The 25,888-nt window shown below is 37.6% G+C and overlaps 1 protein-coding gene across 1 annotated transcript in view; it reads left to right on the plus strand.

Moving 5' to 3' along the window:
• mtrex (Mtr4 exosome RNA helicase) overlaps positions 1–25,888 on the plus strand; it is a 58,718-nt gene that overhangs the window by 14,702 nt on the left and 18,128 nt on the right. The window contains exons 13-21 of the mRNA XM_077243056.1: positions 6,556–6,666; positions 7,911–8,012; positions 10,220–10,345; positions 11,582–11,732; positions 12,035–12,207; positions 12,365–12,433; positions 13,262–13,390; positions 15,307–15,417; positions 22,021–22,209. Coding sequence (XP_077099171.1) covers positions 6,556–6,666; positions 7,911–8,012; positions 10,220–10,345; positions 11,582–11,732; positions 12,035–12,207; positions 12,365–12,433; positions 13,262–13,390; positions 15,307–15,417; positions 22,021–22,209 — 1,161 coding nt within the window. The remainder of the gene's footprint in view (positions 1–6,555; positions 6,667–7,910; positions 8,013–10,219; positions 10,346–11,581; positions 11,733–12,034; positions 12,208–12,364; positions 12,434–13,261; positions 13,391–15,306; positions 15,418–22,020; positions 22,210–25,888) is intronic.

A 25,888-nucleotide genomic window follows, 5' to 3' on the forward strand; every position in this document is an offset into this window, starting at 1 on the left:
GTTAGCCTGTGTGTTATTTACCAGTGGAGTCAGTTTTCGAAAATGTTCACCCAGTCCTTCCAGTTGCATAGTTCGCCGGTGCTAGGCTAGCGCGAGTCAATGGTATTGGTTAGCCTACCATTAAAACAGTTTTATCCACTCCACAGTTCACCAAAAGCACATCAATTATTACGCCAGACTATCGATGTAAATGTCTTTTCCTTTGTTCTCTCAGAGAGTTGCACTATCTTCCAGGTCTTCCAGTTTCTCCAGTCTTACAGTATAAACCCTTTAGTTTAAACTTGCTCATGTGAATAGACTTTATATTACTGTAGTTCTGTTGTCTGTATTATGTTTCAGAGTAGACATGGCTGTCTTTTCCTCACTGGAATTCTTCCAATACTTGTAATATATTATAATATAATATAACTTGTAAACAACATTCAGAGGCTACTTAGCAATTCTAAGATGGCATTCTATGAGTTTCTTGTGTGTTCTAAATAGTGTTAATTTTGTTAACTTTTTTTATTTATTTAGTCTTAGTCCTGTTTCAAATGTGTTTTTTTAGTTTTTATCATCTTTAGTCATCCTTAGTTGTCCTGTTTTTGTTTAGTCACGTTTTTTAGTCTAGTTTTAGTCAATGAAATCTTAGTCCCATTTTCATTATGCTGCATAATGGTTAAATTAATCCTGATTATTTTGCTCACGATTATTGCACTTTGACCTACAAGCACAAATCAAGAGAATCTCATCTAGTTTCCTTAAAAAAATCAGAAAATCTCAAATGGAGATCACTAAACTCCAGCTTACTTGTTACTTTTTATTTTTTTATCATCTGCGCTGCTTCCGCAGTGTAGAGAGAGCACACGTGCATGGGCTGCCAGATTGTAAATATTAAGTAAAACACCAGGTAGAAAACGTGTTATTTTAAAGGTGCAATATGTAAGATTGACAGCTAGCAGTTTGAAATGGGTACTGTAGTTCAAATTCAAAATATTGGAGAGAGTAGTTTCCCCCTCCCCCTCCCCCTACTCCTCAGACTCGACGCTAACGTGGGTTTCCAGATTGAGGACAAGCAACAGCAGTGAGTGCAATTGACAATGGAAGGCAAAGAGACTTACACGCATGTAAGGGTTATTCACCCAAAAATGAAAATTCTGTCAGTAATTACCCTCATGTTGTTCCAACCCCGTAAGACTTTCGTTCATCTTCAGAACACATATTACGATATTTTTGATTAAATATGAGAGCTGTCTCACTCCTTCATAGACTGCAAGGTTACTGATATCTGCCAGCCCAGAAAAGTTAGTAAAAACATCGTTAAAATAGTCCAAGTGACTACAGTGGCTCAACCTTAAGTTTATCAAGTGATGAGAATACTTTTTGTGCGCAAAAACAAACAAAATTAATGACTTTATTCAATTATTAATTTTCTTCTGTGTGGGCCTCTAACGTGAGTTCACGAGAGCGCTACTACGCATGCGCGAGAACTGAGATGACGCTCAAGATCGTTTGATGGGAAAGTGTGAAAGGTAAGCCATTCATTTTGCGGCATTGGTGAGGTAACGTTTTCACGTTAGTTTCTCACGATGCGGACGTCCAGGAAATGCACATTTTAGAACCCTTTTAAACACCACGTCTATGTCATCTTCTCAGTTCTCGCGCATGCGTTGTGGCGCTCTCGTGAACTCACGTTAGAGGCCCACACAGAAGAAAATGAATAGTTGAATAAAGTCGTTATTTTTTTTGCGCACAAAGTATTCTCGTCGCTTGATAAACTTAAGTTTGAGCCACTGTAGTCACTTGGACTATAATTGTAACAATGTCTTTACTAACTTTTCTGGGCCGGTAGATGCAATAACCTTGCAGCCTATGAAGGAGTGAGCCAGCTCTCAGATTTAATCAAAAATATCTTAATATGTGTTCTGAAGATGAACGAAAGTCTTACGGGGTTGGAAAACACGTGAGGGTGAGTAATTACTGACAAAATTTTCAATTTGGGTGAACTAACCCTTTAATATGCTCCCATTCATAGAGATTTTTAGATGGATGCTAAGGATTTTTAGGTCGGTTACCATCTGCCATCTCTGATATAGTTTTGCTGTTTTCCACCAACTGGCAACCTGGGGTATGGAAATATTACTGGGAAAATAGGGATGGGACGGTATGAAAATTTCATAACACGATTATAGTGACCGAAATTATCGTGATTATCAATATTATCACGGTTTTGTTAAAACAAGATGAAAGTGTTAAAAAAGAACTGATGCTCACACTGAAAACATTTCAAAACGTTTTATATTTGAGAATCAACAAACGGCAAATAAAACGAGCAGCTCTATGCACTTTCTAAAGCAAGATTCTATTCTGTGGCATTTCCTTCGTCAATAGCAACGCATTATAACACAGCGCACATCCATGTATATCACAACGGACGCGCGCTCTCATTTCATTCAAATACAATTTGTCATCTTGGATCTCCGTTTTTGATTGTATTGAAAATGAAATCAGAGTTGATTTATTGTTTACAGAATTTTATAATATTGTTGTGATCATCTTGTCCGGACGAGTTTTGTACGCTGTACAAAATGGATTTAACGGGTAAGAATAGAGACATTAATCTCTATTCAATATGTCCCGTAATTATGTGGTAAAAAAAAAAATCTGTGTTATAAGTGTACAATGAATATACATTATTATCTCTTAAATGTTACTCTTAATAGTCTTGTTTGAACTTGTTAGTTCGTCTTTGGCTCAAAGCCACTTATTGCTGCAAACTTTTCTTCGCGGAAGCTTCAAGTTTATTTCAAGTGAGTGAGATAAAATATTTCAACTTGAAAAAACATTTTGTGCCCAATTATTTCCCAGATGTAGTTTTAGTATTGAGATCAAAGTTAACTTGCCTTGCGTTCACTACAACAGTGTGTGAAGGTCACACAGGACGGCTCGGCAGATTTGAAGCGTTTATCACTGCGACTTTTTTTGAGCATGTTCTGTAGACAGAGTGACCATCCTCGATAAGTTTCCCTCATATTTCCCCCAAAATATGACCACACCTCAGATTTGGTCCTCTTAAAAGGCTGAAAAATCTCCTGAACACGGTCACTGCCTTCCGCCATTCCTTCTCGAATAAAAAGAAAAACTCCAACGCTTGCGCGCCTGCGTCAGACTGTTGCTAGCTGGACAGGTGAGTTATTAAAATGAGTTATTAAAATCGTTATAATCAAACACTGTTTTAATTATAATTGAATTTTAAACGATAGTACTAACCGTCAGTACATTTTATCGTGGTTTATAGTGAAACCGGTAATCGTCCCATCCCTATGGGAAAATTGGCAGTGGGCAAGATCACACAGACCGAAACAAAAACAGACATTCCGACACGGAACATACATTTCAAAGTAGAATTACTGGCTGTAATGTTGTCTCTTTTATTTACATTTTTTTTGTCTCATCTTAACGATATTTTTGTCAGATTTCATTAGCTAAATTAACACCAGTACTAAAGTCTTTCAATCGTCATTAGAGCGCCCCCCTCAGGCTGAATAACACAAGGACAATTTGATTCTGCCAAAACTGTCTGATGTATTCAGCAATTACAATATAAAGCTTGCAAAATGTTTATCATAAACTTACAGACCCAGAATATTTCTACCTATATTTTACAGCCAGAAGCTGCTACTGCATATATTTCGATGTTTTGTACAATAATTTATTATTTGTCTGTTTGACGATAAAATTATAAAATTGCTGATATTTAATTTATTTGCTTAGATAATGCTTCTTGCTGCCTGAATAGCGCCACAAGTTGAGTATTTAAAAAAAAATTGTAAATGCTCATATTAATGTCATATTTCTTATTTTACTCGCATGACATTTGTTTAAATGTAGTCACAAACTTTACATTAGTAATGTTTTTTTTTTTAATGTTTTTTTTTAAACCAAGTTTTAATAATTATTTTTAATTTGATAATTAGATTGCTACCATTGACATTTATTCATTTAGCTAATGCACATATAACAACAGACTTGTATGGTGTGGTGCACTCTAAAAGATCCAAATATTTCAATAAGAATCAAAAAGTTTGCAACACTTGGATGTGCCTGAGAGCACATGCCATCATGTTTTGTCACATCCACAGCAACACCAATGCAGTCAATAACGACAAGATTTAGATGAAGCATTCAGAGAAAAAAAAAGTCAGTGCCTGCTGCATGCAAAGGAAAATCAGTTTGCAAAGTTTTAATATTTTTTTGCTAGTCGACTACAATGCTAAACTGAAAGGATCTGCTCTTCTCCATGCTGCAGTATCACAGCACTAGTACAGCAGGAGTCAGATTTCACTTATCACGTGAAGAGGTAAGGAGAGATGAATGACAGGATGATGGTGGAGGATTTGATGCGCAACAGATCCTGAGCGTCTTGTAAAACGTGTGGTCCGTACCGCCGCTCCCTATGCACAAAGTACACGTGATAACAAATTCGAAAACAAAATTGAAAAGCGAGCGTGCATTCAAAAGCAATTTCAATACTCTGCATATTCATAGTTTTCACATTCACAATATTCACATTTTTTTGTGAATATTTCCTCACCGTAAAATCCCTACAAAAGTAATGATGCTGAAAACTCAGCTTTGCCATCACAGGAATAATTATTTTTTTATTAAAAGATAGTAATGCAGTTTGTTTAAGTTGCAATATTTCACAATATTACCGTATTACTGTCTTTGGTAACACTTTATTTTAAGGTGACGTCGTTACACGTTACTACATGTAGTTACTATAGTAATAACAGTAAATTGTGCATCATTACAAGAAACTAAACCTAACCGTAACACTATAGTAAGTACATATAGTTAATTAATAATTACAGAATACTTATTTGAGGAAGTAACTACTTAAAATAATGTTACCCTGTCTTTTTAATAAATTGAAAATAAATGCAGCCTTGGTGAGCTTAAGAAATTTTCACATTTAAATTTTTTTTTACCTACCCCAAACTTTTATAAATCTATTTTTATCTTTTTGACTACCCTAAAATTTCTCACATGGACCACATTTAAAGTTGTCCGTTCTTGTACTATAATTAAAATAAAGTTTTTCAGTTTTACCTAAATATTCACTTAAACTCAGAAGTTATTGCTTTAATTGAAGACCTGCCACACAAACCACAGCAACATCAGGCTGTAAAACTTGTTTGATGGGAATCTGTGTTAGCAATTCCCAAAATGGTTTTAGGAGGCTCGTAAAACTTTCCACTCTCTTCAACCCTCCTGTTCACTTTTACTCCTGCATGTTGTAGGAGAGCAGAGTTAGGCTTGTACTCATGCAGTAAAGGTGCTGATCTCAGATCGGATGGTCTTCAAGGACACTGCCCTGTCAGTGTGAGGATAAAATGATCCTCCATCAAAACGCCTGCTGTTGGAGGATGAGTGATTACAGGACTAGTTCAAATATGCAGTTTGTGTAAATGTTGCCTTTATGAGGAACGGACCATCCTTCAACTTGACCCCGGCCTGTTTGTTCTCAATGATACATTTCTGCAAGCTCATCCTGAGCTCTTCACGCTGTTGACACAGATTTGCATTTGCGGATATTTTCACTACCCTCACAAAAAATTTATTCCTCATTTTTTGAATTTTTATATGTATTAAATCTTCAATAGCTTTACATTTTAAATAAGATGTATCTCATTGTATGGAAGAGATCATCTCTGCCTTTGTGAGAAAAGGAAAAAAAAAACCTTTTTTTTTAAATTATATACAATTAACTTTTTCTCTGCCAGTGTTTGCCAGCCACCACCAGCATTTATTTATCGTTTTCACAATTTCATGGCCCCCAGAATATCTTGTTGTATGAATATCTGAACATGCAAATAACAAAAGAACCGATCCTCTGCCTTTAAAAAAAAAACGAATTATTCTTCCTTAATGCGTTCTTGAATGTGGGTAAGTTTAATTGAAAAAGCAACATTTTGACCAAAAAGCTGATAAAATCGCATTTCTGTCAGACTACAGATCGGGTTCAGAACGATGATCAAAACCCAGATGGAGTATATCCGAGTCCAACAACACCCCCAAAGCTTCACAGTCCTATAGCTTGTCCTAGGTCGACATTTCATTCAGTAACATTAGGCAGTTTTGATTTATATGCTGTTTGATGTTGGTGATCGTGTTATTTTACATATGATTGCATATATTGCTTGTTTCTGCATCATCTTCGCATTTATTTTGATCAGGAGATTCTGTACTCTTTCAGAAGATCCGTAATAGCGCCCCCTACTGTATAACAGTGAAAACACTGAAAGCCAGAAAATTCCGTCAATTGCAGGGAAAGAGTTAAACTTGACCAGGTGTGCGAGTAAACAATGAACAACTTTTCATTTTTAAGGTGAACCCTTCTTTGAAAATGTTATGCTTGTTTGTGTCATGGAAAATTCGGCCTTGGTGTTACTAGGTCTTTAAGCTGGTCTTTATTAGCTTCACTATGCTGATCTGACTAAGCTGTGATAAATCGCAGTAATGGCCTGTCTGAGTCTTGAAGCTCTGTGTGTTTAATTGAGAATTTCTCAACAGGTGGAGCATGTTCTGCCGTTGCTGAAGAGAGGAATAGGAATTCATCACGGTGGCCTCCTCCCGATCCTCAAAGAGACCATTGAGATCCTGTTCTCTGAGGGTCTGATAAAGGTGACTGGATGAACCTTTGTGTAATGTTGGATAATCACTTTCACCTTGGCTGTACATGGAGTCATTTAGAGTTGACAACCTTTGTTTAGTTTTCAATTCTCTCACCATCTTGTTTTTCCTGTATGAAAATTCTCATGGGAAACAAATTTTTTCCTTTCATAGTAAATGTGAGCTGAAGCTATCAAGCTGTAAAATGACACGTAAGACCGATTAAAAGTAGTCCATACAACCCATGCTCTATATTCCAAGCCTTCTAAAGCTTTGTGTTAGGAAATCATTATTGACTCAATCTTGTTTTCTGCAGAAGCTCTAAGCAAAGTGGCTTTTCGAATGGGGAAACATCAAATTCTTCCAAGCTGTTCCCCAAGCTTATGATTAAATTTCATATTTGACTTCACAAATGAAATATGACAACAGCTATCTCAAGAATTTTGTTTCTAAATGCTCAAATCATGACAAAAATTTTCAGGCTGGACCAGCCAGTGTGCATGTGGCGTCCTAGGCGTGCGTCTCCGAACACAAACTATTTTCCTCTGGCAGCCAGAGCTTCTAGCGGCAGCTGCAGGGAGACGACGGCTTTACCAATAAATGTGATTGCCTCTTTTATTTAGAAGCCGGGACTTATTCCTTCATATTGCACATTACACTTTCTCCCATTCATAGTAATATAAGTGCACCGTCTTTGACACTTTACCAAAGACTTTAAATTTACATTTACTTTAAACTTAATTCATCAAATGCCATCATAATTTCTTGGAGCAATACCGTGAGTTGTGCGTTGCTCACACAAAATGATTGTATGGCTTCAGTTTTGTTTTTTCTTCATTTCAATTCAACCATCCAATGGTAGAAATGCATCTACTGATATAATGTGTGTGTGTGTATGCATGCATGGGTATTTAAATTTAAGTTTAGCATTCAGCGAAAATAACATTATACACAGGTGCTGTGATTTAAAGATTTAGGTCATATCGTCCACCAAGGGTTTGACTGTGAGGGAATGAGATTTGTTATTTTGAGTGAACTGTCCCTTTAAGACACCTCACTAGTTTCTCAGCCAAAGTTTTCATAATAGCTTCTCTCTCTCTCTCTCTCTCTCTCTCTCTCTCTCTCTCTCTCTCTCTCTCTCTCTCTCTCTCTCTCTCTCTCTCTCTCTCTCTCTCTCTCTCTCTCTCTCTCTCTCTCTCTCTCTCTCTCTCTCTCTCTCTCTCTCTCTCTCTCTCTCTCTCTCTCTTTCTCTCTAGGCCTTGTTTGCTACAGAAACATTTGCCATGGGAATCAACATGCCTGCGCGAACCGTGCTCTTCACCAGTGCACGCAAATTTGACGGCAAAGACTTTCGCTGGGTAAATAACAAACTATCCTGCTTCTCACCAAAATCACTAATCAAATTTCCCAATGCATTTCTTTGCCTCTTCGTCCACCGTTGCACAGAGAGGAATCAGGGTTGAGCAACAGTGCTGTCCAAGCTGCCACGTATTGTTTGCGTGAGTGTGAGGCAATGACTCAAGCTGTTGTGAATAAGAGGCCCTTGGCTTTATACTCCAGCATAGAGCGAGTGAGCGATGGAAGCTGCCATCTAAAACGTTTTGTGAGGAACATCTGGTATCCATGAGTCTGCCAGAACAACGTACATTCAAAGTTTTGACTAACCGTTCGCAGGCACTGAGCCCCTCTCTGGGACTTTTAGTGGTTAATAGAAAATAAGACTGATCTGGGGTCTGCTATGGGTTCCTGTAATATAGCAGAGGAACGTTAGAAGGGGTTATCAGGCAAAAACAATATTTGCAAAACGAATTGGCTGATATGTTACATTGTTTGAGTTTGGTGCCAGATTGTGATTTATCAGACCCGTACCAGTAAGGAACTTTCAGATGGAAACCTTATCGTTTGGGCAGCTGCAGATGTTTCCCTACAGCAAGGTCTATTAACAACCACATTTTGTGGTGATTTTACTATCATTATGCATATTAACTGAATGCCCTTTTTCCTGAACTATTAAAATGAATGAAGAGCAATGCAAAATATAAAGTATAAACCACTGTTCAAAAGTTTGTTCAAAAAATATTTTTGTTCTTTTGATGTTTTTTTTTTTTGTTCATCTAAAAATCCTAAAAAATATATGTATCATGGTATCCACAAAAATATTTACCTGCACAACTGTTTTCAACTTGGATAATTAGAAATCTTTCTTGAGCAACAAATCATATTAGAATGATTTCTGAAGGATTATGTGACACTGAAGACTGGAAAACGGTTAATAATTGTAAATATATTTCACAATATTACTGTTTCACTGTATTTTTTTATCAAATAATGATCATAAGAGACTTTTCAAAAAAATCCTTCCAAACTGAATTGTTTGAATGATAGTGTATGCGATTAGAAATACACTTAACATCCACATGAAATCAAAATGGACCCTGTTTACTTTTTTTTAAATGCACATTCCTGCTCTTCAGCACTTCATCTATTTTGGTCCATGGTAACTACAGTTTCATAGCCATTTATTTTGAGCCATTTATTACCTACTACATTTCTATAAAAATTAACTAAACAAAATGGAACAAAAAAGCATATACATAGATTAATATTTATATAAAATCTAATTTAATCAAATGCACCACACGTTTCTTTTACTGTGCATTCACACCAATGCCGGTGAGAAGGTGAAAGTGGCCGGAAGTCATTCATTTTCAAGCGAGCGCCGGCGAGAGCGGCGCAGCGCGTCTTGGGCGGCGAGAGCGGCGAGGAGAAGTTGATATCTGGTCAACTTTATGGTAATGAGCTATGACGTGGTTCGGCGGCAACGAATCGGGATGTTGAAGTGCTCCGTTTGAGAGGATTCCAGAGAACGCAGTCTGTAAACTTTGGTTCCGACCACATTAGTTCCCAAGCAAAATAGAGGAGAGATTGATCATTTGAATTTAATAAGAAGGCGTGCAACACTATTTATATGCAAGATTTTCGCGCTAATTCGCACTTTATTTCTGCGGGAATGTAAATTAGAATATAACTTAACCATGAACACAAGTCACACCACACACGGCTTTTAATTGGTTTATTTCGTTAGCAAACATGTCACTGTAATTGTTGAGTTCTTTCCATCGATCAATTTTCTGCGAAAATAACGATCGACATGCTTGTTTGCTTTGCGGCCCCTTTAAATTAAGTTTAAAAAAAGACCAAGCATTCGATCTACGTCAGAGCGTCCTCGATCTACGTCAGAGCGTCCACGAATCTTTCCACGACGTCGCTGGCAGGGCGGCAAGACCGAATTTTGCCGCCTTCGCCGGCCTTCGCCGGCAGCGGTGTGAACGCACAGTTACAGTTGGTTTGCTGTAAATAAGACTTTTCCTTGTAAAAATTTTACATTTAATGTTAAGTACATATTCAGTATTTAATAGAATTTTATTTTTAAAAAAAAGTTGTAGATTAAGAAAACCAAAAAAACCGTATTTAGCCAACAGTGTGATTATACTTACTGTATATGGTTAATTTAACCAACTTCTGCAATAGAAATATATTCATATTTTTCCACCCCCCACATTAGATCACCTCTGGAGAGTATATCCAGATGTCAGGACGTGCCGGCAGAAGAGGAATGGATGAGAGGGGAATAGTCATTTTCATGGTGGATGAGAAGATGAGCCCTGCGATTGGCAAACAGTTACTGAAGGTAATGCACTAAAATGCCAACTCTTTGCTTAACTCTTTTAAGCAGTTCTCCTCACGTTTTGATCAGGTGATGGCCAACACACTCTGACGCACAAACTTTCTGATCCTAAACTCCTTATCCTCCTCTAAGCCTTGGCACCCTCTGTAAGGGGCCGCCCCATTCATTAATACACTCTTTAACATGAAGTCCATAAGCTCTCTCGGTCTCACATGCCTGCCTGCCAGGATTCGTCCCTGCAGACTCACGATTCCCCCCTCTGAAGCTTGGATTGCCACATCCCATCTCTGCTTGGGGTCCTTTAAAAAGTCTTGCTCAATGCTCTTTCGACTGAATTCAAATTGTACTTTATTATGGTTCTTTTGTAAGTTTCAAATAAAATGCTGAGAAAGCCATGTCACTAAAATTAATTATCTGGCACACATCAGTAGTGCGTTCTCAATTTTCTTCTCTGGGCCTGCGTAGAATCAGACTTTGTGTTGCAAAACCTGTTGATATATAAACTGAGTTCTTTGGTTTTCTTACTCTTAGTGTGTTCAGTTGATGTTTGCTTATGTATAAAAGCTTCATTGGTTGAAAGTTTTACTTTATTTGCATTGTGGAATTTAACAGATCTTTGTCTTGTTAGCACAAGCTTTTTTTATCCATTAGTTTTTTCTTCTGGTCTGGAGTTTATGGCAGTCCATAAAACTATGGTAAAAATGAAATTGGTCACAGATACAGGACAGTCCCAACATGAACCATAGCAAATTTGAAATCCTTAACGCAGTCCTCTAGTGCCACCAACTGTCCAAATTTTCAACAAGGCCAAATATGGTAATCCATACTCAAATTTGTCCTCTGCATTTAACCTATCCAAGTTAGTGCACCCACACATTAGAAGTGAACCTGGATCAGTGGGTAGCCATTTTTGCTGTGGCACCCGGGGAGCGATTGGGGGTTAGGTGCCTTCCTCAAGGGCACCTCAATCATTTCCTTCCAGTATTGAGAATCGAACCCGCAACCTTCGGGTTACCCGTCTGACTCTCTAACCATTAGGCCACGACTACCCTGATTTTCACTTATGTTTATACTTATGTATATGTTCGCACTGCATATTTCAAAGCAAAGCACTGTCGGCATATTCCACATCTCGGTTCACACCGAATGAATATAGTGAACTCCCTCATTCTTCCACCATATGGGTTTCAATGGATTGTGTTGGATTCATGATTTGAGTAACACCTTTTGTTCTCTTAGGGTACGGCAGATCCTCTGAATAGTGCATTCCACCTGACCTACAACATGGTGCTCAATCTACTGCGTGTGGAGGAGATCAACCCAGAGTACATGCTGGAGAAATCTTTCTACCAGTTCCAGCACTATAGAGCCGTGCCTGGCGTTGTAGACAGTAAGAACGATTATAATTTAAAGGAATATTTTCCATAGATAAATTCTGTAATCATTTATGCATCATGTTTTTCTCTGAAACAGAACAGCAGGAACATTTTTCAAAATTTCTTTGTTTGTGTTTCACAGAAAAGCCTGTTAGTCATATGGGTTTAGCACAACACAACAGTTAAAAATTGGTTAACTTGATTTTCTTGTTCATTAGAATTTACATAGAATCAGTAATTGGGTTGTAATATAGTTGTTATAGAACTTCTTTGTTGTTTTTCTCACTTGTGTCTTTATTTTATGTGATTCTCACAGAGATGAAAAAGCTGGAGGAGGAGTATAATGCAATACGAATCCCCAATGAAGAGAGCGTGGTGACCTACTACAAGATCCGTCAGCAGCTGGCCAAACTGGGCAAGGAAATCGAGGAGTTTGTTCACAAACCTAGATATTGCCTGCCCTTCCTGCAGCCGGGCAGACTGGTCAGGGTAAATGGCCAGTGGCTTTTTCTGTGCAAATACAGTTAATGTTTCATCTAAATCTAGCAACCGTTTTGTTGGAAAATATAGCCCCTCAGAACTGCTTGGTCTTGTTGGTTTAGAGAAACTGAAAATGCTTAACACTTTTTGGGTTTTTCATTTCCAGGTAAAAAAGGAAGAATTGGATTTTGGTTGGGGTGTAATCGTCAATTTCCAAAAGAAGGCAAATGTCAAGGTATTATCTCTTTTTTTTCTTCTTTTTGTGGTTAAAGTGCCCCACTATAAGAGATCATGTATTGTGAGGAATAAAATTTTCCTTGATCTTTTGATACTTGTACTTGTACTAGTTATTGTACTTTCAAAACTCAAAATGTCCTTTCAAGTGGAAAAAAGTATACTAAAGGCTAATACACTACATGTCTAGACGACAAATCGAGGAAAATCTGTGCAAAAGTCAAGTCAGTGCTAGTTGTTGAAAGTCAGAGCCAACTTGCAGATTTTGGGCAGTCGAAGTCTACCGAGATCACATAACATTGTCCATTCAGATGATATTAAACATGTTTGATATTTTATCCAATTTTAGAATAGTTTTTGTTTCTCCTAGCAATGAGAAACTGTTCTGCATGATCCTCTTTTTCGTTAACATTGTCAGGGTCTGAATCGGGCTCGAATTGGTTTGAAATTGACACCATCCTCAATATTTACACTAAAGCAGAACTCGAAGTTATGAAAGGGGCGGGACTAACAACACACTGGGCCAACTAACCAATCACAGCACATTTCGGAAGGAGGGGATTCATCAAAAATGAAGCGTTTGAGCCAGACTGGGGAGAGGTGCTGTAATGTAAAATATGTGAAAAATAATGCATTTTTGAACAATCAAGTATGAAAACATTCTAGTACACCCTAAAAACATATTCTAGTAAACCCCAAAAACAAAGTCAAGACTTTGTAAAAGGGCATAATAGGTCCCCTTAAAGGTCATGGAGTCTGTGTAAAATGGTCATGAAAAAACAAATTGTCCTTTTTTGGTGCAGAAAAAATTGTGTATGTTCATTTGTAGGCCGGAGGTGGTGATGTTGACCCGTTGTTTGTGGTGGAGGTTCTGGTCCACTGCAGCAAAGACAGCGTCAAGAACGCGGCCACAGAGGCAGCCAAACCAGCAGGCCCAGGGGAAAAGGGCGAGATGCAGGTGAGAGTATTTGATGGTTAACATACCCCAGAATCGACACATCAGCTTAGATTTTATATAGAAACTAGGGCTGCTGAAATTAACGCGTTAACGCATGAGTTAATTTTTTTCTTCAGTTTAGCCCGTTTAAAAATTAATTAAAATATTAATAAATGTTTAAAAGAATTACCGGAGCGCTTGTTTTTTATATTAATATTATATTCATATTTTTTTTAGATTATGATCACGCTATCATTCATTCAAGTGCTATTAAACCATTATAGAACGATAAAATGCAAAAACGTAAAAAAAAAAAAAGAAGCTAAAATCTGTACTAACGTGTTGTCTGAATTTCCTGTCTGTGTGACACACAACTCGTGCGCACAGAAAGCAGTTTCGCATCGAGTTCTCTTTTGCGTTTAAACGGCAAAATACACATACGTATGCCAAAAACCGCTTTGGTGAGTATCCTCATAAAAACAGTCTTAAATTACCTTAAAAAGTTGTGAGGACATCGGGTGTGTCAGATCCATGACATGTACTTTCAGATCTTAAATGACAGCTGTCATTAATGTTAACCAAAGAACAAGACAGAGAAAATTACTCGCTGCTCTTGACCAGAATACCTTTTGTAGCTTAAACATAGATGAATCTATATTAAATGTATAATTTATGCATTGGAGACTGTGAAGTGTTTGATTAACTTTATTAAATATCTGTATATTTCCTACCTGTAAGATCAAATATTTAAAATATATCTGTCTTTATATTGTATAACATTAAAAAAAGTAATGTTAAATTTGTAGATTAAAATTAACTTTTATATTGTAGTAATGTCACAGTTAATTTCCAAATGAATGTTAGGTACAATTAATCACGATTAATTACAGAAAATTGCGCGATTTAATTCATTTTCTTTTTAATCGATGGACAGCACTAATAGAAACGCATCCATACCTCAGCCGTGCAGAGAAAACCACCAAAGTACCCTGAAATCAGAGGCCAGGGCTTTAAAAAATGCCATCCCATTGTTTGTTTTGTTTTTGTTGTTGTTTTTAAACCCTGCCAGAGATTTGCGTGTTGAGTTTTTTTTTTTTTTTGGTTTATTAATAATTTGAATTGGCTTTTATTTTTATAATTTCAGTTTTAATTTGTTTAAATTTAAGTAATTTTGTTTTGTGCTCATTAGGGATTTTTTTTATTTCATTATAGCTATAATTTGTTTTTCATTTTTAGTAATTTCAGTACTTCAGCTGAAACTTATTTCAGTTAGTTCCCAAGGCAACTTAAATATTAGAATAACAAAAACCTGTATTTTTACATTTATTCATTTCAGGTTTATTTAAATTCCTGAAATAGTTTTTAATTGTTTTAGTAAACAGTCCATAAATATCGGTGATCACTGATCAGTGTTGAGTTTTTAATTGAGTGGCAGCCCTAATTTAATCCTAATTCATAAGACCCTGTTCTTGTGGGACCTCGGCATCCACCAGCTGGATTTTGGTACAGGTTTCATTTGGCTGGAGTTCAAAATACTAGCACTTATGTTCTTGAAGTATAATCTACTCAAAAAAACAAAACATTGTCGTCCATGTCACAGCATAAAAATCACAAAATGCCACGATACAGCTGTGATGGCAGTGATTTTTGTCATTGTTTTCCTCTCTTGACCTCTTCCCCCAAACGTAAAGGAATTTAGCCGGCGCTCCAGAGGTTTGAGGCTCAATGGCTTTAGCTGATGGCTCTTGTTTTTCTTCCCCATCTCCATGGGCTCGTAAACTCTGCTTTATGTCTGCGCCGGTCCTGCTAAATGTGTTTAGATTGACCCTCCTGCTTCTCACTGTGGTTTTGGTCATATATGGCCACGATGTGAAGTTCTCCATGCAGAAGCAGCCGGAGGAGGTTCGTCCAATCAGAACTGTCTGTTTATCGTTCAGGTTGTTCCTGTGATTCTTCATCTCATCACCTCCATTAGCTCTGTTCGGCTCTACATCCCCAAAGATCTGCGGCCCTATGACAACCGACAGAGCATGCTTAAATCCATACAGGTCAGCACACACACACACACACACACACTGGGTATATTTTTAATGGCATACTACTCGCACTATTTTTTTTTTTTATAAATATATGTATATATACAGGTCCTTCTCAAAATATTAGCATATTGTGATAAAGTTCATTATTTTCCATAATGTAATGATAAAAATTAAACTTTCATATATTTTAGATTCATGGCAAATCCAACTGAAATATTTCAGGTCTTTTATTGTTTTAATACTGATGATTTTGGCATACAGCTCATGAAAACCCAAATTCCTATCTCAAAAAATTAGCATATTTCATCAGACCAATAAAATAAGTGTTTTTAATGCAAAAAAGGTCAACCTTCAAATAATTGTTCAGTTATGCACTCAATACTTGGTCGGGAATCCTTTTGCAGAAATGACTGCTGCAATGCGGCATGGCATGGAGGCAATAAGCCTGTGGCACTGCTGAGGTGTTATGGAGGCCCAGGATGCTTTGATAGCGGCCTTAAGCTCATCCAGAGTGTTGGGTCTTGCGTGTCTCAACTTTCTCTTCACAATATCCCACAGATTCTCCATGGGGTTCAGGTCAGGAGAGTTGGCAGGCCAATTGAGCACAGTAATACCATGGTCCGTAAACCATTTACCTGTGGTTTTGGCACTGTGAGCAGGTGCCAGTTCGTGCTGAAAAATGAAATCTTCATCTCCATAAAGCTTTTCAGCAGATGGAAGCATGAAGTGCTCCAAAATCTCCTAATAGCTAGCTGCATTGACCCTGCCCTTGATAAAACACAGTGGACCAACACCAGCAGCTGACATGGCACCCCAGACCATCACTGACTGTGGGTACTTGACACTGGACTTCAGGCATTTTGGCATTTCCTTCTCCCCAGTCTTCCTCCAGACTCTGGCACCTTGATTTCCGAATGACATGCAAAATTTGCTTTCATCCGAAAAAAGTACTTTGGACCACTGAGCAACAGTCCAGTGCTGCTTCTCTGTAGCCCAGGTCAGGCGCTTCTGCCGCTGTTTCTGGTTCAAAAGTGGCTTGACCTGGGGAATGCGGCACCTGTAGCCCATTTCCTGCACACGCCTGTGCACGGTGGCTCTGGATGTTTCTACTCCAGACTCAGTCCACTGCTTCCGCAGGTCCCCCAAGGTCTGGAATCGGTCCTCCTCCACAATCTTCCTCAGGGTCCGGTCACCTCTTCTCGTTGTGCAGTGTTTTTTGCCACACTTTTTCCTTCCCACAGACTTCCCACTGAGGTGCCTTGATACAGCACTCTGGGAACAGCCTATTTGTTCAGAAATTTCTTTCTGTGTCTTACCCTCTTGCTTGAGGGTGTCAATGATGGCCATCTGGACAGCAGTCAGGTCGGCAGTCTTACCCATGATTGCGGTTTTGAGTAATGAAAAAGGCTGGGAGTTTTTAAAAGCCTCAGGAATCTTTTGCAGGTGTTTAGAGTTAATTAGTGGATTCAGATGATTAGATTAATAGCTCGTTTAGAGACCCTTTTCATGATATGCTAATTTTTTGAGATAGGAATTTTGGGTTTTCATGAGCTGTATGCAAAAATCATCAGTATTAAAACAATAAAAGACCTGAAATATTTAAGTTGGTGTGCAATGAATCTAAAATATATGAAAGTTTAATTTTTATCATTACATTATGGAAAATAATGAACTTTATCACAATATGATAATTTTTGTGTATATATATATATATATATATATATATATATATATATATATATATATAAATATATACACACACACACACACACACACACACACACACACGTACTATTAAAGGAACACTCCACTTTTTTGGAAATAGGCTCATTTTCCAACTCCCGTAGAGTTAAGGGTTAGTTGAGTTTGACTGTTTTCAAATCCATTTAGCCGATCTCCGGGTCTGGCGGTAGAACTTTTAGCATAGCTTAGCATAGATCATTGAATCTGCTTAGACCGTTAGCATCTCTCTCAAAAAAATGACCAAAGAGTTTTGATATTTTTCCTATTTAACCCTCTGGGGTCGGCGGTATCGCGGGCGATACCAGCTCACTTTTTTCCTTATCAGTGCAAAAGTGACTCAAATTACTCTGTTGATTTTGATCTTACATATAAGTGCTGTACATCATTACATCCTGTTAAGTGTCTATTTTTTTGTGGGATCTCACAATAAAAACAAAGTGTTATGCTTTTTGTCAAATAAAGAAAAATAAACATGATGCGCGTTTTACCTTCTCTCGTCAGTGACGTCCATTCTGAAACGCGTCCGAAAAATGGAACTGCAACTCTGTCAATACTTGTCACAGCGATACGAGAGATTTCTCTTTATGAAGCTAAAATTCTCTTCTTTTAAATGAAGTAATTTATATAAAAAACAAATATTCTCAGTTTATATGAATCTGTATGAAAAGAGAGAGATATCAGTCTTTTTCTTTCCAGCTCATTATACCTCATTACACGTTAATGTGCCACGCCCACGGAGAGCGCGCGGTATTCAAACGCAAATGATCTAAGGCAAGCCATTCAAACATGCCAACGCCCACCAGCTGGATTATAAAACGCATCGTGTTTAGTAAGTATCTTACTAGAGCGGTGTACACAGCATATCCTTTCACTGTGAGGAATAATACTATCTAATAACCCTGGAAAATGTATCAAAAGTGCTGGTAGTTTTATTTCGAGGAGCAACGGATCCAGCTGATGTAGTAAGTCATTAATTCTTAAGTGCTCTGTTCTAATCGCGATATTGAATAGTGTGTGACTGTAAACCGCAAAAAGACTGTTTAAATATGTATTGCGTGTCTGTGTGACACGTAACGCGTAATGAGGTATAATGAGCTGGAAAGAAAAAGACTGACATCTCTCTCTTTTCATAAAGATTACATAAACTGAGAATATTTGTTTTTTTATATAAATGACTTCATTTAAAAGAAGAGAATTTTAGCTTCATAAAGAGAAATCTCTCGTATCTCTGTGACAAGTATTGACAGAGTTAGTTCATTTTTCGGACGCGTTTCAGAATGGACCTCACTGACGAGAGAAGGTAAAACGCGCATCATGTTTATTTTTCTTTATTTGACGAAAAGCACAACACTTTGTTTTTATTGTGAGTACCTACAAAAAAAAATAGACACGTAACAGGATGTAATGGTGTACAGCACTTATATGTAAGATCAAAATCAACAGAGTAATTTTAGTCTCTTTTGCACTGATAAGGAAAAAAGTGAGCTGGTATCGCCGCTTTGTTTACTACAGTTATACAGCGCGTGTCTGTGCCGTTCATTCACTCTCGCATCTACATTAGTAAACATGTTATTAAATTTACATGAACACATCCAAACTATATTGCTAAGGCCTACTAAGATGAGTAAAAATAGACTGAAATATGTTGAAATAAAATGTCTGTATAAGCAACAAAACTGCAAATTAACATGTATATGCTAATATATCATACACAATATGTTACAGACTAAATATGAATGTTTAGACAATATTTTGTGATTAGTTTTGCATATATTATAAAGTTTTGACTGTAAAAAAAGACTACTGTCACATTAAATAGGTACGCTTTTGTTCACCAATTTCTGCTCATGTTAAATATACTATATGATGTTTTGTCAAAAATAAAGTAGGTATATTGAATTATCAACTAAGATGTTATTATAGTGTTTGTTCCAATATTCAAAATAATGAATCCTTACATTTTTTAATACATGTGATAAAATGTATACTTTTTACAAAGATAGAATACACTTGAAATATTGTTAAAATTGTAATTGTTGTTGTAATTGTAACCTATTTGTAATTGGTTACAATTTCTAATTGTAAAATATGTATATATATAGATAATTTCTTTTGTCCTTGTGTTCTTTGGAACCCTGTGACACACCTGTGTGAAAGGGCTAATTAATATGCAGCTCATTATGCGGCACATTATCTGGCCTTTGTCTTCTCAGGTGTGAACAAGCCTCCACGCATATTGCCTTTCCAAACAAAAAGTGTCTTATAAAATTTAAATCAATGTATTGTTTTCTGTAAATGATTAGGCAGGATGATTTTCAGATCATTTTGAAGCAAAAACTCTATGCAACAATGCCCATTAGTCAAAAGTCTTATGGACACATATTTAGTATGTGTTTTGTGGCCTATTTCAGACACTTTAAGTTTTAGTTTTTTCAATAACCACGCATAAACATTATTCTCTAAAAAATACAAACATGTACATGTTGCTCACATATTACGGTAGCCCCGTTTGTGCTATATAGTAGAGGTCTGCGCGGGACACAATTTTCAGACCCGCTGCCGCCCGCTCCCGCAGTGTCCAGTCCCGCTCCCGCAAAGATTTGTCATTTTTAGTACCGCTCCCGCCCGCATCTGTGATATAATGTCCCGCTCCCGCCCGCACTTTCTGTCTGACGAAAGGTCTTGGGGAAAAAAAATGCGTGCACACAAAATTCCTTACCAATACTTGGTAACATATTTATTGGTCCCATATTACGAACAGCATAATATTCACAACAGTACTTTATCTGAAGCACTAGAGGCGCTCTGTTCCTCGTCCATGCTGTCTATTTTGAACTTGAACTAGCTTTCGATTTTCGAACTCGGAGCAGCGGGAAAGGAATTGTCTCTAAACAAGTGTGCGTGAGATTAGGCCCCGCCCTACCCGACAACATTCACAAGTTTAGGCTGCTTAAAACGTTTTTATTGCTGCCAATCAGAATCTCCCTCCCAACTACAAATTATGTACGCTACTTTAATCATTTATATATTTTACTTTATACTCATATTTAATTTGCGGGAGTGCAGCGTATCATCCCTCCCGCCTGCACCCGCAAGTGCACCTCATCATCCCGCCCGCTCCCGCAATGACCTTTAATACCATACCTTTAATAGAGGTCTGCAATCCCGCGGGAGTGCAGACCTCTACTATATAGAGTGAATTTACACCTTCGCCATTAACATGTTTATAAATAACTGAAAAAAGCACAAATGTCAGAGCATGTCAGAACACCTCTAGGACCCAGAAACCCCTCAGACCCCTGAGGGTTAAACCTTGACTCTTCTGTAGTTACATGTACTAAGACTGACTGAAAATGAAAAGTTGCGATTTTCTAGGCCAATATGGCTAGGAACTATACTCTAATTCCTGCGTAATAATCAAGGAACTTTGCTGCCGTACCATGGGTCCAGCAGGCGCAATAATATTAACTGCAACTACACAAACTTAGTGCTGGTCACGTTGGAAGTTACCTAGCTGGGGACTATTTTCAGGCGCTGCCTATTATCATTGTGCCTTCTGCACCCATGGTACAGCAGCAAAGTTCCTTGATTATTACGCAGGAATGAGAGTATAGTTCCTAGCCATATCGGCCTAGAAAATCCCAACTTTTCCACAATGTACCGACAGAAGAGTCAAGGTTTAAATAGAAGAAATATTGAAACTCTTTGATCATTTTTTTGAGACAGATGCTAACGGTCTAATCAGATTCAATGATCTATGCTAAGCTATGCTAAAAGTGCTACCGTAAGACCCGGAGATCGGCTGAATGGATTCGTAAACGGTAAAACTCATCTGTTTAACTCTTTGGAGTTAGAAAATGAGGCTATTTCCAAAAAAAGTGGAGTGTTCCTTTAATTCTCATTTAAAAATTAAGATGTTTTTACACAATTCAATTCAAAATTATCCGTATTTAGGTATTAACTTAACACGTATCACTGTATTAAAGGAAACCTATTATGCCCCTATACAAAGTCTTGATTTAGTTTTTGGGCACTACTAGAACAGGTTTTCATTCTTGGATGTTCAGAAAACACCTTATTTTTCCCATATTTTACATTATTGCAGGTCTTCTCAGTCTGTCAGAAACTCTGTTTAGTTCCTGTCTCTGAAGCCCCTCCTTCTGAAATGCACACTGTGCTCTGATTGGTTGGCTGGACTAGCTTGTTGTGATTGGTCAAACGTTTCCAGGCCCTTAACCATAACTGCTAGTTTCAACACATTAACAACACAACACAACTCAACCGGGACTTGCCTCTTTTTTTGCATATGCCTTGGGTGGGAATTATTCAAATGAAGGATACTGTGACATGTTTGTTCACGAAAGAAAACTTTCAGGGATTTATGAAACTGTCTGCACTGATATAGACTGATAGACTGTACTTGGTAACTTTGCAGACTTTTTTCATGCTCAAACTGCAACATTACACACTAAAGAAAGTGGTGAATGTATGAAAGCATAATAGTATTTAAACATAGTAGTAATGTCCTTTGACAATACTGAAGCTTTTTACAACTTTTGCATACTACCGCACATGCACAACACTACAAAAGGTTAGGGCACATCTGTTTTATTATTCTGTGCCAAGCGTAGCAAGTTTGCTTAATCTTGTTAATTCTGAACCCTTCCCTACACAATAACACAGTTCCTTTACACTTCACTGAATTGACCTCAATTAGTTGCAGACGCTAATCTGTAAGAGCGGCCATGGGATTTTTTTTCCTGTTGGACCATCTCAACCGTTCTCCTAATGGAAGGTGTTGAGTGATGATCATTGTAATAATATGAGAGATTTTAAAGATTAAAGCACATGACTGCTTCTCGTTCCCAGGAGGTGCAGAAACGTTTCCCAGATGGTGTTCCGCTGCTTGATCCCATAGACGATATGGGTATCAAGGATCCAGCACTGAAGAAGGTCATTCAGAAGGTGGAGGCATTCGAGCACAGGATGTACACGCACCCCCTGCACAGCGACCCCAACCTGGAGGCAGTTTACACACTGTGTGAGAAGAAAGCACTGGTGAGTCCACTAGGATGTGTGTGAATATACAGAAGTCAAAGCTGGAATGACATAAATGTCATTTCTTTTCATAGACGCAGCCTTTTTCTGGTCAGTGCAGGAGTCACAAATGTCATTTGAAATATGGCTCCATTGTTTAGCGTGCTAGAAGGGGTGGATGTCATTTCCTGTGGCTGAAATCTTGAAGGTCCACCAGAACCAAACAAAAGCGGGAAACTGGCTTTAGTGCAGGGTGAATAGGTGCTCAAATCGGATCACAACAATCATACGGCCACATAGTTGCTCACATTGTGCAACGCTATTAAGAGGATAAGTGTTTTTGTTTTTATACGGTCTCTGTAGGCTTTGCACATGGGTTATATTTGTTGTTGGAAGTACGCGTTATGGGATCAAATGGTCAGATGCATCATGGAGACTTGGAAAATCCCTCCAAAACAGATTAGACTTGGTTAGGTCAACCCTGTTCTATAAAGATCTACAGGAACTAACCCAGAACTAAACCTTCACTATGGCCTTGAGAACCTTATACTTTATGTAACAAAAGCAGGGTAGGTGATGTGTTCCAGAATTTTTTTTTTGTTATGCTGATTTAAAGTCTCTTCACATCCTGATAGCAATCAGTTAAAAGTTAAGTGGTCTAAATGTATTTATATGTATTTATATATATTAGTCTGTAGAAGGTGTACGACCATAAAATGTTCATCCAATCAATGCCTTGTTCCGAGGATACAATGTCTTAACTGCCAGTCAATGCGTGTATTTCCATACCTCTCTGCACCTGCTTCCCAGACGTCACATCATCAGCACTGCAGAGTTAGACAGATGTCAGTCACTGAGCACCGCAAACAAAACAGCAGTTTTTTTACAGTTCTTTTACAGTTCCTCTTGAACCAAAACAACCAGCTTATGCTGCATTCATGCAGTAACTTCTGTAATTTGTAAGAGATGAAGACCTGTGTTGTAATACTCTGAAATGCATAAATTTCGAGTCACAAGCAACTCAATGGGAACCTTATCAACGGCAAACTTAGCTCGCTATTGTTAGACTCTCCGAAAATTGCCTAGACTACCTTTAATGCCAGATTCTATTATGTTAATCGCTTGTAAAGTCTACAATCAAGTGTGCAACTGTTTTAATTGTTTTGTCATACTTAAATAACTTAAAGCTGCAGTCCGCAACTTTTTTGGGTTAAAAATTATCCAAAATAAATTTGAGCAAGAACATTACCAGCCAGTGTTCAAAACTATCTGCTTGCCTTAGCTCGATTCAAAACGGTAAGCTTGTAATATGTTTTTAATTCGAGTGGTACTAGTGGTTTCCGCAGGAAATTCGAGCATGTTTTTGTGTCATTGTAAAATGCAAAAGACTTCGGAGTGGCTACAGAAAAACAGAGACCGCAACCGGGCCCATGCGAAAACAAGGATAAATATCGGAAGGGAAGGGCATTAAATGTAGTCACGCAATGTTGATATTGTTAACATTAACAATTTGAGAATAAAGTATAATTTGCATGGTTTGACGTGATATAAGCGATGCTTACTGCAATGCTTTTTTTCCCTTAGTTGGTCAGAACAAAAGTGGATGTTACTTGTTCAGATGACATTTTCCGGTGAAAATTCTTATGTTGGTCATATTTCCAAAAAGTAGAATCTGTGATTCTGAATGACAGTATCCACACTTGCGCGGTGACTGACAGCCGCAGATTCTCCTCAAAACATTGGATTCATCCTAGCCGTGCCGTGCCGAGGCACAACCCACGTAAAGTTTATAATACTGCGAATAACTGCAAATGTATATTTTTGAGGAACAAAGAGGAAAAACTACGGACTGCAGCTTTAAAATACAGTATAAATTACTTATAGTTAGTAGGGGTGGGGGGAAAAATCGATTCTTAGATGCATCGCGATGCGGACGTGGACGATTCTGAATCGATTCACAAATGTCAAAAATCGATTTTCAAAAAAAAAAAATTTTTTTTTTTTTAGATATGTAGCCTATTTATAATGACGTAATATTGACGGAACGCAAAAGACGGAACTCTGAAGCGCGGAAGTGCAGTGCCCGGACCGTCTGTCTGTGGCGTGCGCACATAACAGAGACGCGATGGCTGAGCGCGAAATCCAAACACCCTCCTCGTTAAAAGCTGACGTGTGGAAATATTTTGGCTTCTATGAAGTTGAAGGGGGAAAGGAGCTGGACAAGAGCCACACTAGTTGTAAGCTTTGTAGAATAAAACTAAAATATTTCGGCAACACGACAAATATGAGAAGCCATATGACACGTTTCCACCCAGAGGAGGAAAAACACTCGGCTGTACCAGAGCCGTTTCTCTCTATGGCTCTGGGCTGTACCGGTGTTCAGACGATTTCTGCTGCCTTGTCGAAAAATGCTACCCAAACGCAAATCGATCATAGATAATGTTGATTCATTCTCTATTGTTTCCATAATGGTGTAAATCTCACAATATTATAACATCGTTATTTCATTTTAATCAGGGTAAGTGTATGGGGAGCATATTTGGATATTTTAAATGAACTAGCAATTATCACATTTGATATAACAAGTAAAAATGATATTATTATATGAAATAAAATTATAATAAAATTCGAAGTTAAGAGTACAGTATAATGTACTGTTTTTATTTTTAAAACGGTGTGAAAAGTAAAAATTATCATCAAATATTCATCTTTGACCTGTCAAAGTTTCCTACAAGTCTCCACAGCAAGGATGCATAGATTTATGGGCGTGGTAAGCAGAAGAAAAATGAGTCTGCACATGCACCAGTAAGTAGCACATCTCGATGGGTAGAATGAATCGTCAGAACACCTGTTGTTGTTATATTATTAATTTACTACAAGTATGCTGCTAGTTCAGGCACACATTTATTTTCCTGTTGGTTCTTTGCAATGTTAATAAAATATATTGTACGTTAATTCTTTATGGGTCATTACTTTGTACTTTTAAAGCAAAGTATTTATATTCACACACACACACACACACACACACACACACACACACACACACACACACACACACACACACACACACACACACACACACACACACACACACACACACACAAAAGATTCAGATAATCGATAATCGCTTTTGAATCGAATCGCAGGCCTCTGAATCGTAATCGAATCGTGAGGTGCCTAGAGATTCCCACCCCTAATAATTAGAGGTGGGCATAGATTAATTTTTTTAATCTAGATTAATCTCACTGGAATCTTGGAATTAATCTAGATTAATCTAGATTAAAATGGCTCATTTGAATTCTGCCGAAGGCATTCAGAAAATGTGTGCTACCCAAATAATGACTAAAAGTAAGTCTTTGAGAATAGTTCGCCTCGCGTAGGGATGTGAATTTCTGCCAAAAATGCCATTCGACAATAGAGGAGCAAAAGTCGAATATAGTTAAAAAAATATATATAATAAAGTAATTAAATAAAACGCACAATTACAATGACAGAAAGGGAGGCCAATTTCATCTTTAGTGATTTGTCATCAAACAAACTGTTTATCAATTGAACAAGTAACATGTTTTCGTCGTATGTTTTTAACATAGTAGGCTAATTGGAAGAAGAAAAAAACAATAAGCACGACGTAGCTACAGTCCATTTTTGCATCGCCAAACCAGATGCTCGTTAGATCAAAAAATAATGTCATATGTCATAA

This window comes from Siphateles boraxobius, unplaced genomic scaffold, assembly GCF_051911475.1.
Source record: "Siphateles boraxobius isolate OS27281-9 unplaced genomic scaffold, OSU_SipBor_1 25, whole genome shotgun sequence".
In the NCBI taxonomy this organism is placed as follows: domain Eukaryota; kingdom Metazoa; phylum Chordata; class Actinopteri; order Cypriniformes; family Leuciscidae; genus Siphateles; species Siphateles boraxobius.